An 18,232-nucleotide genomic window follows, 5' to 3' on the forward strand; every position below is an offset into this window, starting at 1 on the left:
TTAGGATTGTGTCAATTGTAAAAAGGCCCATTCATACCTTGCTATCTATAAAGTTCTAATAATCATTCTAATTTTGTGAGAATATTAAAATCCACACCTTAAGTCCAAGTTAAGGACACAAAGTAATAATATTGTTGGAATCAGACAATTTCAGAATGATTTTTTTCCAGTTGACAAAAAGTAAAAACATCAATAGTCAGTCAGAATCTGCTTAACGTTAAAGATCTTGAGCATTAGAATGGCAAATTACATAAATGCAATGCACGCTTATAATAAACAGAGCGTTATTTCCATTGTGTAAATTCTAACATGCTTAGCTTTATAGTTAGCATTATGTTCATAGGCCTTCAAAAGATAGTTTCATTCAAAAATGAAAACTCATAATTTACTCATCCTCATTTTTCATATATATATATATATATATATATATATATATATATATATATATATATATATATATATATATATATATATATATATATTAGCAGAAAACTTTTTAGGTTTAGAGCAAGTTAATTTTCGGATGTATTATCCCTTTTGCAATAATGAAACAGAGGAACAATATTGTTGATTTTATTTTTTCATCTGATGAATGATAGAAACATTGACAAGATCCTGAGTCCCACTGACTTACAAAATAGCAAACAAATTAGCACTTGTGGTTCCATTATAGTAAAGTCAATGGGTTTTTGGTTAAATGCCTGAAATTAGGTTTGTGGTTAACACAAGCTTAAGATGTTTTTACTTTTTATTCTATGAAATAAAATACACCAGTGATGTTTTAAAGCTATTACTTGTTTTGAAAAATAGTGGTTGCTAACAAGTGGCTAAAAGGGATTACAGAGGTTGTTGGGGACATTAAACATCATTACACAGAACAGATTAACTCATCTACCCATCATCTATTTCAGACTTTGAGGGATTTTTTTATTCAATTATATTTATTTATGTATTTATTTTTACAGTTTTTATGTTGCTTTGCTGCATTTCTTGAGTCATCCTTAATATTTAAAAATAAGTATTTCTCAAAACAATTTGCACCACACAATGAATTACCTTCAAAAGCCTGTTACTTAATCAAAATCTTTAGTTCATCTCTCAAAAGTATTTATTTATGTCAATGAACATATCAGTGCCATCAGAATAAAGTCCTTGTGTCATTGTTCACAAACAAGATAGCCGAAATGCTTAGTCATGTTGTCAATATAACAGTACACTCTGTTAGTATTACCTGATGTAAACTATGGCAACAATTTAGCAGTTACTGTATTGAAACTGAAACTTATTTATGCCACATATATATCACTGACATATTACTATATGTGGGATATTGACTGAAAAGAACATTTCGAAATGTTTGAATCAAGGATATGGTCGATCTCCCAATATTTGGCTGCACCCTTCAATATTATATCCTCACCTCCTCTTCTTCCTCTTGGCTGTTGACCTGATCATTTACTGGATGTTCATCAATTGTCAGAATGTGTAACTCTTGTGCTGTCCTCTGTCTATTTATGCTGTCCAATTGAAGATTCATGAAATGCACCTTCCAGAGGATTGATTTATCATTGATTGATCTACATTTTCTTCACTGAGTCCAATGGTGCTAATGCACTGGCACCTCTGTCCACAGACGCCAGAAACCAGGAAACAAGGCACTGCAGAGCTGTCCAGTTGATACTTACATAGAATTACTGCTTCAATGTGTGGCAGTCAACTAATAAAATGCAATACATGCATCAACTAGGAATTCAAAATGAATATAAATAGCACAGTTTCATAACATAATGAATAAAAAATGTTTATATTATGCTATCTTGCTAGTTCTGAAGCTTCAAATCCTGGTTGAATACAATTTGCAATTTTAATTAAGCAAGTAGCATGGGCGCACTTAGTAACATTTCATTTTGTGATTTCGCTGACTTAAGTTGACCTGTACTTTTTGCCGCTATTAACAAAAATGATATTTTTTGACATGAGCAGATGAGAAGCAGCAGAAGTGGTATGGGTCAGCCAACATGGTAAGGGAAGTACAGCAGAGAGACCTGCTCTGACAACTCCCTTTTATTAAGAAGGGCAGATGGAACAGTCCCATAAAACCACCACGAACAAAGAAGTGGACTGTGCATTTGTACAGTAAATACTCATGTTGTTGCTCAGTAGCTTCTTGGCTTTGCCAGGCTCTGCCAATGTAAAATTACATTTTTTATACACCATGCATATACTAAATAAATCTATAATTATGAGAAGGGATCTTTAAGGTATGGAGTTGCAAATGTGATAAAAACAGGATTACAAGAACCAACTGTGATAAGGTAAGCTAATTAAAGAATCTGATTACCTGTCAATGTTTTTATTGTTCATCAGCTGGAAAAAAAAGTGTTCTAAAATTGACTTCAATTATATTGCTCCTCGGTGTTGTAATGGCTGTAGCTGTGGTGCGGACTTTACTCATAGAATTAAAACACTTAAAGTTATTGTCCTTGGCCTTAAACTTAGCATGTTTTGTTTTCCAAATTTTTTCAAGCACTGCATATTTTTGGGCCATTGGACAATTGTGAATAAGATGAGTGAAGGTGAACAGACCTAGAAAGGAAGGGCATGAACATATTAAACTTTGACCACTAAATTATCCAAAAATATCTCCAAAAAATGGTTGGTGTGTGGCCTGTAATGAGAGAAGGAGAGAATGGAGGAAAGATAAACGACTGACAACAGATAATTGCAGTGCCGCCTTAGTCTCGTTCATGCAGCAACTTGTGCATTCATTTGGCATTATGAGCGAGACTGCAAAAAGAAGACTATTAACGTAATGGATCAGAGTCACAGAGGAGGGAAGGAATACAGAAGGAAAAAAAAGTGGAAAAAAGAAGAAAGTGGAGGAAAGAGGGAGTGGAAAGGAGGACAGAAGTAAAATAAAATGAAAACCGACTTTTCTGACATTCATTTGCCCAAATTTATGTCATTAATTCATATGTTTCAAGAGTCTTTTTTACCAAACTGCCCCTAAAAACTAGCTGCTTTCTTCTTGTTACAGTGTGCTTATTATTTGTGAGCAATAGCATGCTTCAGCTTTATAAAGTGAGTTTTAATAAATGAAGTTTGGCTGTCTAGTGGAGCATGATATATTATTGAATTCCAAATGACGATATTCATAAATTATATTTATGCTTTGAATGAATCTCTTAAATCTTTCCAGGTGAAAAGATTCATACTGAATCTATCAAATTTGTTGCACTAGTTTATAAATTCATGCTGATTGGGATTTTGATCATTTTTCCAGTCCATTCCACTCACACAACAGAGCGAGAAAAAAAATAATACCCGAAACCCTTTTTTTTTTTTTCAAAGTTATAGGCTTTATTTAACTGCCAAAATGTCAAGCATGTTTCTACGTAAATAACAACCACGAGAATCAACGTACATGGCTACATGGAGCTGATGAGATCTCTGGATGTGACATCACAATGTACTTGGTCATTTGTGGAACAAAGACAGTGCAGCTCTTTTGTCTTCAAAATAAACAAGGGGAAATGAATCAACCTGAACTGTTTGAAGATGACTTTCGACTAGCTAATTTCTTGTACGCAAGCGTAAACCAACCTGCTATTTACAGAATGCAAGTAAAAGTCACTAAAAAAACCAAACAGTCTGGGAATAAGGAAAATACAGTTGATAAAAGCCATATTGTATGTATATTAACAAAATATACAAAATCTAAAACTAAAACATGATATATAAGTACTGTAATTTGGGGGGAAAAGCTCAATTCATGCAGCTCACTGGCTGGCGTGTCAACGAAAATGCATAGACTCTGTCCATCGAGGAAATAATTCAACATCGTGAGCACACGCTTGTGCTTCCTACAGACAATTAAAGATTCCTTTGTTCGTGCTCTTGTAGCATTGTGACTCTCAAACTTTTAAATAAATGTTCTCCAGCTATAACCATTGCAATGCATAAATCATGTCTAACATCACACCACGTGACGCACCAGTTACTGAAAGCGGACTCTTACGGTAGTGGCTGTGACTGCTGAGTCAACTAAAACTTGATTCTTTATGTGCCCTTGAAACACTACATCCCCTCTTACTAAGATTATACAGGATCAGAACCGTCCCTAGGTATGTTATGTTTTCTATTGTGTAACGGACTCGTTCTCAGTTGTTCACTGATATAACCAATGCTGGTTTTCTTATAGATTTTAATTGGGGGTTCAACACAAAGACTTCTTGGTGTCATCATTCATACACCCAAACATTTCATGAAGATTTACATTTGTCAAACACATCATTAACAATATCTCAATATCCACAGTAGGTGACAGTTTCCCAGCACGACGCTGTTTTAATAAGCTAGAGATGCCTCGGGGGTCTGTGGGAACTATAAACAGGTGAAATTTAAGTGTGGCTCTCATTTTCACTCTGCGTGTGGAAAAGCAGAGGAGGGTTTAATCCACAGGCTCGGGGGTAAATTATGTTTACTTTCTTTTTTTAGTGAGTATTCCTTCAAGGCACTGGAAAAAATGGGCCGAATGCATTTTGTTTGTGTTTTAGGTGTTTAACAGGGAGATGTGGAAATATCATTCCTAAAAGATGTCAAAAATCACTGTTTTTCTGGGTCTGTGTCAGTTGAATTGATTCAATTAATCAGTTAAGCAATTCTCACCTTCAAACAAAGTGATTCTTACTGACGTTCTTATTAAAGGATACCAATGCGAGTTTGACACCACCGAATATTTTTAGAGAAACTACTTATGAGCTATTTAACCTGGCTAGCTTATCGAAAACAAGCATTTCCCAAGTTCTCTTTTCCAATGCAGGTTTTTGAACAGTCAATTTTGTTTTTTTGTTCCAAATGTTGAGACTTAATTTATTCTCAATAAATTAAACGGAGACCAAATTCACTGCAACCTGTTTGTTTGTTTCCCTCTCAAGCCCCTTTAAAACAGCTTACGCCTCTCCCACCCACACCACAGTATTTCCCAAAGGAACATCAGTGATCTCACAGTTGAGTTTATCCAGACGCCCATCCAGTATAAACAGGGAGCTTTGAGACGGGGTCATGAGGTACTGTCCGAACAGCCCGCTGCCAGTCATGACTCTGTTCTGGCGGTTCCAAGGCCACTGAGCAGCTGGCGTGGGCTGCTTTAGGCTCTTGATCATTTTGACGCTACCAGTGCTCAGTTCCACAAAAAGAGCATCCGTCTGGTGGCCCGAGCTGCCAAACACGTTATACTGGTTAGCCTCGGTGAACGAGGGCATGAAGGCCAGGTCGGACAGGTGCAGGTTGGTGTGAATGTCAAAGGACTGGTCGATTTCGCCCCGCACGGACACATGCTGCAAGCGCATGAGGCCATCACGGTCATCCACGCTCACTAAATAGTGGCCATCGGGAGAGACATAAGGTGTGCCACTCACATCCCCATTTGGACCAAAGACATTGTCTGTTACGCTATCGATGATTAACTGTGGCCGTACCGCACCTGTTGAGTCTGGCCGACAGTTGACGAAGTAGTATCCGCCCAGGTGTGTGTAGGCGAGGGATTGTGGGATGCAATCGTACTGCTGCAGACTAATGTTTTTCACATAGGAGGTGGTTTCCAGATCGATCTTATGAAGAGCTGGTTCGTTCTTGTGGAGGATGATACCAAACCTATTAAAGAAAAAATATGCGTTAGACGTAAATATCAGTTAGATATCAGTTTCTGTCAAGCAAAACATTCATTCAACACAACTATTTCATGTTTCTTTGTCAGAACAAGCTCTTTTTTTAGCATTAAGGATTAAAATTAGGCTTTTTAAATAATGCTTTATATATTCCAAATCATTCATTTTAAACAGATTTGTTTGTTTGTTTGTTTTTTAAATGCAAGCATTCATATAATTGCTGCGTATGCATATGCCTTGTCCAAATACCCACACGTGCGGTCTTGGCCACTTGAGAACACTTGCGAGCGGCAGGAAGTAAGTGTTCAAGACTGTCCCAGTTCTTAAAAATGCCAAAGCAAGGTGCCTTAACACAGACTAAATCCACTCCAGAGCAGTATTCAAGGCTTAGTGTATCCCATCATGCATCATGTTGTAGAGACTACTGAACATACTATTTAGAAGTTGATTTCAAAATGCAAAGTATTTAAAATGTAAATTAGAATAAAGCTATATAAACATTAGATTTTTACAACACTATAAGTGTGTCCCATCAGGTAATGAAAAGTTCTACACACACTTGTGGTCTTCATGCTCCCTTGAACACTTGGGCCAAATACAGGAAATACGTCATGTAAGTAGTAAAGTGTTTAAGTGCAAGTGTGGGTATTTGGCCAAGGCAATAGTTTTTAATTTAAAGCTGCAGTCTGTAAGTTTTGCCTCTCTCACGTCATCTCTGTTTGAAACCTGCAATTGCAGTGATTCGTGGAATTATTTTCTTTACGTGGGTTATGCGTTGGCTCAGCTCCTCACGGATTAGTCTTATGTTTTAAGGAGTATGTGTGGCTCGCACCGGTGTGGATACTGTACTTCAAAATCACAGATTCTAGCTTACGTCTTGGTAGTATGACTCAAATAAGAATTTTAACTGGATATTGTCATCGAAACAAGTAAGTCAAAAGTCTGCCACTTTTAGATCTGACCAACTGAGAAAAAAAGCATTACAATAAAATTGCACTAATCTAATGATCTGTTAGCTCATATCACATCAAACCTTGCAAATTATCACTTCTATATTTGTTCTCAAACTGTTAATGTTAACAACATCAGCATTGCACGGCGAAGTGTACAGATGCAGTGTGTATTAGTGTTACATGGAAATTACTATTTCTGTTTTTAATTTTCATACCATTCCAATTTCATATAGAGAAATTATTTTAACCTAAAAAGCAAATTATTCTTCCTAAGAACTGGTTCTCTTTAAAATACAGAACTTGTACAATCCCATGTATGTGTAACCAGATGAATATTTAAAACTGGAATATAATCTGATTTCAGACATGTGGTTTATAAACACATAAACCTGTGAAAACCAACCAGTACTACTTAAATAGATCATTTCAAAATCTAATTATAAGATTTCCACTGTGAATTGGGCTAAGGTAAGGCTGGTTATGAACTGTGCTTGCTCAAAATTTATTTCAGATGATTTTTAACCAAAAATAGTTACAAACTGCAGCTTTAATTTGTATCTTTTTGTAAACATCTTTTAATATAGAAAAAAACATAAGTTAATCTCATAATTACAACCTATTTCATGACAATAATATAATTTTATGGACCATAAAATGTGCTTTATGGAGTTCTATGACAAAATCTTATTTTGATAGAATTTTCTAATCATTTGGGGTCAAATATACTACAGGTATTAATAAGCATAATTAGTTAAACTAAAAATGAAATAATTTATTTTTTGTTGAAACATTTTTCACATAACTGTTGAATTTCCTTGCAAATTGCAAATAGTAAATTCCTCTTCTAGACACACAAGAACTGACAGAAAGCCAGTTCATAAATTCTGACTTTTGCCCAACCCTGAAGCTTTGTAATTATTAAGGATCTGCTCCAATCCCAAGTTAAAGTGTCCCTGGAACTGGATCTAACTCCACTGCGCACTTGACTAATGTTGCCCTGAGGGCACTGCGCTTGCAATTAATGAAGTGTAAGTTGCTTTGGATAAGAAGTAGCTGCCACACTGAAAGTAACAAACGAAGCTTCTGAGTGAATAAACTCAGAGTGCAGGTTCAAGTCTAATGAGGGAGATCCAAAAGCTTGAAGGAAGACAAAGAATTCAATGTCACATCTCTAAATCCATCCATGCTAAATATCCTCTGCCAGATGTCTGGTTTCATAATTGATTTCAATTAAAAAATTAATCATCTACACTTTGTCTCATCCACTGAGAAATCCAAAGAGCCCAATTATTGGCTATAAAAAATTCTCAGAAGAACCAAGAACAAATGAAGTTGGTGAGGGAAATAAAGGATCTGACACAGTCCAATTAAATCTGCATGCTCTCCAATCAATTCTAGCACAGACCTCAAACCCTGACATCCATCTTCTTTTATGCACTCGAGAATGTGGTTACTGTCTGCGTCTGGCCAAAAGGCCATGTCTGCTGAGGACCAATGGGACAGATTATCACCGCCCTTGATGAGCTCCACCAGTTGGCAGCAGGAGTCCATCTATTAGCTACAGGCCAGGCTGTTTTGGCTGTGACGATATGCTTGGGGCTTAATTTCTAAATTATGAGGTCCAGCAAGAAGGCCTGGTGACAGATCCGGACACTGGGGGCCGAGACCATGGAATATGAATGTAAAAGTGTGTGTTCAATACCCAGTCATCCACTTCAATTGTAAATAGGATTATTTTGCAAGCAAGGAAAATTCTCTCCTGCTGTGTTAATAAAATATCTTCTCTGTCTGGATTAAAGGTCAAACTGACCTCAAATTACATAAAAATCATATTGAATTAATATGACTCTTGTATTTGACAGGCTACAGTAAAAAACAGTAAAAATATTTTTTTTCCCTTTTCTCTTTTTACTTTTCAAAGTGTTATATTTTGACGATTTGAAACCATTGAGGGGGGCAATTTTGTATTTACTTTTCAAATCACATCTATGTGTCAAAAACAGTGCACCTTTATCACCATAAATGTGTATAATTTTTCACTAGTGTTTCTAGCTGTTTCAATATGGTTCAAACTGACCTACTGATTTGGAGATCTTACGCAAAGTACTTCTTCTTACATACTATGTGCATTTCTTCTGAAAAATGTATTTGCCTAAATTTTGCATAAACATGTTAAAAAATACAAACAAAAATAAAATTTAAACTTCAAAATGTTTTCATGAAATTTAAAGTTACACTTGGTGCCCAATACCTTTGAATATATATATATATTTTTATGCAAGTAAAATTTTGGTGGTAAATCCAATGCAACAAAAACATGAATAAAACAATGGATGCGGCTGCTGCTAGCACTCACAAACATACATCAATGATACAATTCATCCTGGGTATGCTTTAAAAAACAGGCCTGTGTGCTATGGGGGTCACTACAATGTTTTCAGAATCAGCTTTCAGCTTTGTTAAACAGATGCAACCCATGAGGAAACATGCATCACTCAATAATGATTACAAAAAGGTTTTGTAGTGCTGGATATAAAACATTTCTACAGGGACATGTAATGATGTATCCCCAGAATAGGATACTTAAGAGTCACATTCATCTTTTTGAGTTGGCATACACAGCTCTGTCATATGGATATCGGCTGCTGATTTCATTACACTATAAAGTTACTAGCCTCTACCCATGCAGTCAATATACAACAGGACAGCTCTGTAATTTCATAATAAAAAAACAACACGGACAGGTTTTTTTTGTAGCAGTGTGTATACTTCGTGATTTCTTTGTTTATTTATGCACTGCAGGGCAATTAATAGACACACTTTCCTGTTGTAAATCAATTATTTCTCCCAACTAAACCATAGGCATCCCAAAAAACATTTTCCTATGAACAAACTAAACACATATACTCATTCATGGCAATACTTCCATTTATACAAACAATATTTATCTGACCAAAGCTTTAGACTGAAAATGTGTATTTAGCATTGGTAAAGGGCTTACTGTCCAATTCAAATAAGATAAATAAGGAAAGGTAATTATTTTTTTTTATTTTTTTTTACAGTTGACAAACTAATTTGTGCGCAGGCTGGTTGCGGATAAAAGCATGACAGAAAGTCAATGAATGCTGTGAATGAGACTCTTGTAGGCTGTTATTTTCCCAGTGTGAAGGTGTGTAAATGCTAAAATAATTTGACAAGCTGACAAAAAATGTCACATGCAGTCTCTCCCCTGTACAAATCCCTCCTCAACAGTTCACTGCCACAGGTGAAATCTAAATATATGAGGCATTGCAAATGAGAAACGAATGAAGTAATTATTGGATCACGGATCACCAAACATTCCTCCTTACAACAGTGTTCTGTACAAATGACACGGGCGCTGTTTACCAGTCGCAGATCTTATTATGTCAGCATATTCACAAAAATCAATATCCTCCTGAGGATTACGCAAGTAAATTCATATAAATTTACAAGGCACGCTGAGCTCTCTGGTTGATCTAATTATTATGTATGGGTATTCGTGCATAAAATCTAGTCATAACATGAGTTTATGGTTAGATAAACACTGATATGTACAGTATCATTGTAAAAAATAGTTTCTAAAAAAGGAAACCTTTTGTGTGTGCAACTTTAGAGATGTACAAATGTTCACAAATCATTTGAGAGTCTAAAAATAGGTTGTCTACTTTATAACCAGTTTATACATTTTTACTGTATTTTTGATCAAATCAATGCAGCCTTGGTAAGCCTATATATTTTTAATGTTTCATGTTTTTATTTTTATTTTTCTCTGAAAGACATCCATACACACCATTTTTTAAGCCCACATACACTGATATTAATCTACTCTCCAGCCTGGTTTGTTTGTCCGACAAAATTTGCAGATTCACCGTTATGATTGGCCAGATCACCTGTCAATCAAACTCCTGGTGAAGGGTCAATTGTGTCAGCATGATTTAAATACATTATGTTCAGAGACTGAGGCAAATCCACTTCCAACCATTCTTCAGAAGATTTTGAAATAACTGTGGCTCTCTAATGTTGTGTTTAAAAGGGATTTAGTTGTTTCAGAGGCTGTCAATACACTTTACATCAAATACCTTTGAGATCAGCATGTCTGGTCTTGATCTGAGAGTCTGTTTTTTCTTACATAATCATTCTCTCAATCTTTATCTTATTCCCTTTAGATCAATGACGTAATTCCTCTTATATAACGCGTTTACAAAGAAACACAACTTCTCCATCCAAAAGCTAATGTCATGTGCTAAATCCAAACTCTTGCCAGGGCTGTAATACTTTACACTGGTGTTGACCTCTATTTCAGCGTAGTGCGCTGATGTTGCACTATGTTGACTTGGAGCACAGAAACACATTACTCCATCAGAGAGCGGACAGCACCGCTAAATGTCACCAGCCTACTGGGACAGTGCACTAAAAAAAGGTGCATACCCTCAACTGAGCATCCAGCAGTTTATTCAAGAAAAGCGAGACTGACATGCACTGAACTCTAGTGTCAGGAACCGAATTGTAGTGCTGTAAATATTAGGGCGAAAGCAAACAGCTGGGTTCAGTGAATCGTCTATGAGGAGAGTGTGAGTGGCATCCATGTAAGCCGTATTATCTCAGGTCTCTAAAGGACTGAAAATTAAACTGGTCTTTGTGCATTACGCTCTATCCTCCGGATGAACTCTATCTTTTAACAAAGCCGGTCACTAGCTGTGCTTAGGATCTGCAACTGAACTGCAACGATGTGCTTATTCTCCAAAACCTTTATTAATACTATAATAAGAGGCACAGGCTATTTGAACTACAAAAATATGTTTACACACAGATAAGTAAACAGGATAGATGCTATTAGCGTTTACTGATTATGAGATTGAGTTATGATCATTTGACCGGATAGCCCTATTAAAATGTTGTGAATATGATTTGATTTGATTACATTGCAAAGAAACTGTCCATCATCTTGCCTCACAGGGTAAGTCTATGGCTCTGATCCAAAACTAGTGAGCAGCCTAAGAAGGAGGTATTTTAAGGCAACATCACTGTGTTGGAGACATTAAGGCTACTGAAATCAGCTAATCAAAGTTCCTGTAACACTTTTTTTGCTCTCCCATTAATTTTCTCCATAGAGGAATTGATTTAATAATTACTTTTAAATCATTAAAGACAGACTTACTGTAAGCTACAAGGATGTAGATTGATTGTATAGTTTATGATTAAATTACATCTCCAACTTCCCCGCTTTGAAGCCATTTAGTACACAGCCTTGTACCTTTGACTTTTTGTACAATTTTCATATACTTCTGCTTCAAATGAAAATTTGTAATGGTGTGATTCACCTTGCTAAAGTTTGGTTTGGCTCATAACTTATAACTTTTTAACTAAGTTTTTTTTTTTCCTACAGAAAAAATACTTCTGGAACCGCTGAAAAAGTGGGCTGTTGCACTCTTATAAATCATTCTTACTTATGAGGTTCCTTTATAGTTAAGATACAGCAGCATATGTAGGCAGCAAACTGCTAGATTTTTGGAACAGAACTTAAGTTTTTCTTTATGACCGTCACATTATTCTTATTTTTTTTGTGTGTGTGAACATATTACATTGTTTGCTACTCTTGTCATCAGCAGTGTGACTTGCTCTCTTAATGAAGAGAACAAGCAATCTCTCTAGCGTTTGGAATTGAGTCATTATTTTTTTATACTAGCACGACATGAGAGCAAAAGTAAACATCTATCTGCCAACAGGGGACAATAAGAGGATCAGGGCATGCTCAGTAATCTTCAACTCAGATTTTAATCAATTCAAATGAGATTTCCATATCCATGCAACATCTCCTGGTCTGTTTATTCAGGGTTTAAACATTTCCCTCTCGACTACGTCCAAATCTACTTTCTCATGTGAGTGACTTTGAATGCACAAAATGGTTTATTAAGATCTAAAAGTCAGTTCCCGAATCCACATTACACACTATTCAGAACTAGAGCTGTTTTCTCAGGAGTTTTAATCGCAGTCAGTACGTGTTCATGCATTGCTTATTGCATATATATATATTTATGTATTTGGTGGGAGTCTTTTTCTCATTTACCTGATGTGACTGATGGTGAGGCTTATGGGAGGAATAAAGAAATCCTCCACCCTGTCGAAGCGATGGCCAACTGGCTGGGTGTGGATGGTGTGGTGGGACATGCTTCCGCTGGCTTGGCTGATCACCTGATGTATGGAAGAGTCACAATAGGAACATGAGTGATCATGTGCAGGAACACACACAAGGGGTAGATTTGTGTACTTCTAAATGTCAAAATTCCCCTTGTCTTTGACGAACTCAATGTATTATGTTTGTGATTAACCAAAGCTATGCATTATGAGGGACAAGACTGTTCCAATTATGCGATATGGAGCCCCACTGAGACCCCTTGCTATTCTGGTTTAATTTTACATCACTTGGGAAGGCTCCAAAAATGTCAACTAAAATCATCAAAACACACTCTCAGCAGGGCCAACTCATCTACTTGAATAATCAGATGAGAGCAGAACGTGCCAGTACTCATGTTGAAGAGGCATCAGATGGTGATTAGCACTCACTGATGAATCTGGAGTGATTTGACTTACCTGGAGGGTTGGAAAGTTTTTCTCTAGATCTCCCCAGCTCAGGATCCACACCTGGTCATGAGACTTGTCATAGTGCAGCTTCACTGGAACCCGGTCGGTGCTCACAGTCTGTTGACAACAGCAGATCAACAGTTTCCATCTGATTATCAAAATCAGTTAACATAGTAACATTTAACAACTAAAAATGTAGTTTATGTGGAAGGGTTGGGCAAGTCCTATGTTCAAAAAAGCCTCATGATCCATTAAAAAAATTAAGGTAAATTTAATATTTCATATAATAAATTGATACCTAATTTATTACCTAATCTAATAAATAAATCCATACATCACTGTTCAAAAGCTTGGTATCAGGTTTAAAAAAAATAAATAAATAATAATAATAATAATAATAATATTCAGCAAGGTCCTGAAAAAAATAATCTTGTATTATACCAAAATATTTCAACATTGATAATAATAATAAATGTTCCGTGAACACCAGATCAGCATATTAGAATGATTTCTGAATAGATGCTGAAAATTCATGACACCAATGTTCCATTACAGGAATAAAGTACAGGAATAAACATAAAAATATTTCACAAATACTGTATTACTATACATTTGATCAAATAACTGAAGCCTTTAAGGTGAATGTGAATGTATAAATCTTCTTTTAAAACATTCACAAATATACAGATATACTCATATTATAGGAATTTGATATAATGTACACTATCATAGTCAGTTCACTTATAAAAGACCCACAATCTAATTAGAAAGATGCAACACAGTATTCATCAAAGTTAAGTGAAATGTTATAATGATCTCATGATAGGCACAACTAAGACAGACACTTCAGCATTTTTGCCCCTGGTCAGTAGAGCGTGTTTGAAAAATTGATCACTTCTCCACATTGTTTGCTTTTCAAGCATCCCTTTGAGAATTCAATGAAATCACTGGAACTCATTATGTTAATTCATGAAGCATCTTTTATCCATGGTTTTTAACATTCTACAAAAGTCACCATTAAAGTTTACAAGTCCTCCAAAGCAACTATCCATGACAGAGAGAACGTGTGTTGCTTCCAAAAGCACAGCTGTATGTTTTTTAACCACATGCAGAGTTTGGGATGGGTGTGCATTTTAAATGGGGTGCTGACAGAAACAATAGCTCAGCCCGTTTGCAATAATAGCTTTGCATCCATATCCATTCTCTGTCACCTGGCTGAAGATATTCTACTGGGAAACAAATGATTCATTTTGTGCAGTGATAGCCTTACTGTGCAATTTTCACACCTCATTGTGCTTACATGGATGCACACGAATATGAAAAAAAATGTAATTTGCACATTGAGCGTTGCAAAAATTATTACACCCTCTCTCTCACAGTAGGATGTACACCCCCCCCCCCAGAATGTCTCTAACTTCAGATCTGATGCAGCATTCACGGTTAAGTCCTCCAGAATGTGAGCATTTGAACAGCTTGTTTCGACAACACACCGCATTAAAAGAAATCAAGAGAGAACTACTGTTCGTGTAGCCATGATGAAGGAGGGTGATTGTTGTCTTCAGCGTCAATCTCCATGTGTGCAAAAATCTGTGGGAGCAGATGTGCACATTGCATTTTTATCCCAACACATCCCTTCCCCCTTACGAGGATTAGATTGAATAATAGAAACTCTTCAGCACGGATGAACAAATTCTCACCACTATCCTTAGCAGTGAAAATTTAAATCGTACAAAAATGTTTTGGTTAAATAATGAATTCTCAGGTTTATTTAATAATGAATTCTCAGGTAAATATTAGACTCTTCTCTATGGTTCTCCGAATCTTAAAGATCTGGTGGCTAATTAGCACTTGCTAATCTGAGGCAATAAAAACCAAATTCCCAGGTGATCCCAAGAGAGACCCTTGTCAGCACATTCTGAGGCATCATGGAATACCCAAGTCAGGCCTGGCATGAAGAAAGTCTTGATAGCACTCATTTGGGCAGTCACTCTGAAACAAAACCGTGATTCGATCAAGCAGATCAGATCGTCAGTCAATCAGAACACGGCATGCTAACATTCTGATTATTTCTGGTTTGGAGTAACCAGAAGAAACTACTCAAACAAGAGATTATTGAGTTCCCATGGCAGAAAAAAAAGAAAATGTTGCATACCATGTGAAAATAAAGAATAAAATGTGCCAACTAGAATGGCACATTGCATATATTAAAATGCATCATTATTTAAATTTCATGATGTGCCTATAGTATGTTCATGAGAATAATGTTTTAGTTTACTGATTCCTTGGCTTACCTGAACAGCTTTCTGGGATTGGACGTCTACAATGAGCAACCTGTTCAGCAAAGGCTGTGTGGCGTAAATGAACTTGTCCTTCACATTGACGGCTGATGTCCACAAACATTTCTGTTCCTTATCTCCCTCCACTTGTGGACAGACATCCTCCTTCAGAAATAAGGTACAAAAAAGGGTCAATAAAACTACACAAAGACATATTAAAGATTATTAGAGTAAATTGATTTTTAGAAGTGGCTCTTCACGTTAAAGGAAACTAGGAGTTAACAATTGACAACTGAGTTGAAGTTCAACAATGCTACTAAACTTTTCCATGAAGTTTTTTATAAATTTTTTTAATAATCTACTCAGTAAAATCAAACAGTAAAATATCTCCTCTGGTGATTCTGTTGACTGCAACTGCAATCTGTAAGATCTTCAAAATGATCAGAGAATATTTAATATAGGAGGGAAGTACATGTGATAGGAAAAACACATCATAATGCTCCCTAATGTTTGCACCGAGGCTTGCGGTTAAGGCCTGGCATTTGATTGATGTCCTAATAGGGGCCTGCTGCCTCTCTGGAGTCTGGAAACTCAAGCTCTCACCGCCCCGATCCCCAAACAAATACAGCTGTCTCATCAGCATACCCAGCTCCAACGTAACAGCTAAACAGAGGGAGGCAATCATTTAATAGCTTGTGTAAATCTAACAGCTGTCTATCAGAAAGAGCCGAGAATTTATATTCAGAGTCAAGGAGGGATGTAAGTGATGTAAAGTGATGAAGGAGATCAGCTGATGTCTGTGCTGAGGATCAAACTCCATACGGTTAAATTACTAGTCATGTCAGGAACGGAAGAAAGAAAGAAAGAAAGAAAGAAGGAAGACAGGAACGAAGCCTGAATAGAATGAAAGGTGGATAGATGGATGTGTGATGGATAGAAAGAATGAAAGACAAAAATGATGGGATCAAGTAAATAAAGAAGAAAGATAGAAGAATGATGGAACAAAAATGTATGGGTGGGTGAATAGACTGAAGGGTGGATAGATGGATGAGTAATGGAGGGATAGAAATAATACAAGAGAAAAGGAAGGAATGATGACAGATGAATGATGGGATGGATGGGTAAAATATAAGAGAAAAGGTAGGATGGATGGATGGATGGATGGAAGGAAAGAAGTATGGGAGAAAGATGGATGGGTGAACATAATGAAGGATAGACAGATGGATGTTAAAGAAAGAGTGAATGAGAAAAGGGAAAGGAAGGAAGGATGAATGTTGGAAAGAATGAGAAAAGGATAGATGATGGAAGGAATGAAGGAAGAATAGAATAGTAGGATGGATGCATAGACAGGTAGATGATAGATGGATGGATGGATGGATGGATGGATGAAAGAAAGAAAGAAAGAAAGAAAGAAAGAAGAGAACGAAGGATGGATAGATGGATGATAAAGGGTCAATGGATTGATTTAAAGTAAGAAATAGAAATTCATGCAGACACCAGCAATCAATAATTTTTGTTGTAAAATAATTGCACAAGAATGCTGATAAATAAATAGCAGTCATAAACTTCACACTTTGCTTGTGGTTACAGCACGCAGGAAGGAAAACAGAGGCTTTATGTTATGCTTTATGCTGTATGTTGTGCTTAAAAATGTCTTATACGCCAGCTCACCTGCAGGCCAAGAAGCTTCTCGCTGGGTTTGATGTGTCTCTGAATCTCACAGGCCACTGGCTGGATGACTTTAATACCGTCCTCATAAAACACATAGAACATGTTTCCAATCCCCAGACCTGTAGTATGATATAGATAAGTTTGTTCAGGGCTCAAGAGACATTAATATTGCATTGAAACAGAATGCTTACTTACCTTCTTCTCTCCACAGGATGTTAGCCACTGCAAGACAACACAAAGAAGACTCATGTGAGAGATGTTTGCTGTACTTTATCCATCCAATTTTTTTTTTTTTTAAATCCACCCCATCAGAGATACAAGATGAACTCACAACTTCTGGCTATAAAAACCTCCCACAGATTATTGCGACAACATTTGTACTTTTTTTCCTGCTGTGGTTTAATGCTGAGAGTTGCGTTTGATTTGGTCAAGTAATTATATTCTGCAACCTGAGGAGCTTATTGATTCGACTCGCTCATTTGTACTCAATACTGTGTCTGCATTGTACATTGAGGTCAGCCTATGGGGATTTATACACTCACACACAGTCACCAACCACAGTGTTCACACAGAGGAAACAATGTGCATTAGGGTGAGAGTTAGAGTATATCTTTGCATTAAGCATGAATATTTACCCATAACTACTGGAGCTGTGACTTGTATTACCTTTTAAAACACTTAAACTTTGGAGATTGAGATCAATGCCTTACTAACAATGATAAAACACCTTTAAAAGGGCTCTTATGGCAATCAAGTAGCTTAGCAAAGCGTAGCTGAAGCATAACCAAAAAATATCACACACAATTAACTCCTGAATAATTCCAAAAGCATTTTAGTACAGAATACACTTGCTAATAACTACAATAAAAACAACTCCATTATGAAGAAATATTTCCTGATGGCCTCAGCATTTGTGCTAAAAATAACAAAGATGGCCATTACCCGCAAATAATCGATATGCCATTATTATGCTCGTGCAATATTTGTCACCAAGGATCCATTGATAAATATGACTCGTTAGCAGAAATGAACAATATATTATGTCAATAACGTCCAAAGT

The 18,232-nt window shown here is 36.3% G+C and overlaps 1 protein-coding gene across 2 annotated transcripts in view; it reads right to left on the bottom strand.

Annotated features, from left to right (window-relative positions):
• Window positions 1–3,339: 3,339 nt before the first annotated feature.
• LOC127971150 (follistatin-related protein 5-like) overlaps window positions 3,340–18,232 on the bottom strand; it is a 111,818-nt gene continuing 96,925 nt past the window's right edge. For both annotated transcript variants that reach the window (XM_052573979.1, XM_052573978.1), the window contains exons 11-16: window positions 17,368–17,394; window positions 17,173–17,291; window positions 15,517–15,666; window positions 13,235–13,342; window positions 12,711–12,835; window positions 3,340–5,655 (exon numbers count right to left, since the gene is read on the bottom strand). In XM_052573979.1, coding sequence (XP_052429939.1) covers window positions 4,953–5,655; window positions 12,711–12,835; window positions 13,235–13,342; window positions 15,517–15,666; window positions 17,173–17,291; window positions 17,368–17,394 — 1,232 coding nt within the window. In that variant the 3' untranslated portion in view covers window positions 3,340–4,952. The remainder of the gene's footprint in view (window positions 5,656–12,710; window positions 12,836–13,234; window positions 13,343–15,516; window positions 15,667–17,172; window positions 17,292–17,367; window positions 17,395–18,232) is intronic.

The sequence above is a fragment of the Carassius gibelio genome, chromosome B14 (genome assembly GCF_023724105.1).
Source record: "Carassius gibelio isolate Cgi1373 ecotype wild population from Czech Republic chromosome B14, carGib1.2-hapl.c, whole genome shotgun sequence".
Classification (NCBI taxonomy): domain Eukaryota; kingdom Metazoa; phylum Chordata; class Actinopteri; order Cypriniformes; family Cyprinidae; genus Carassius; species Carassius gibelio.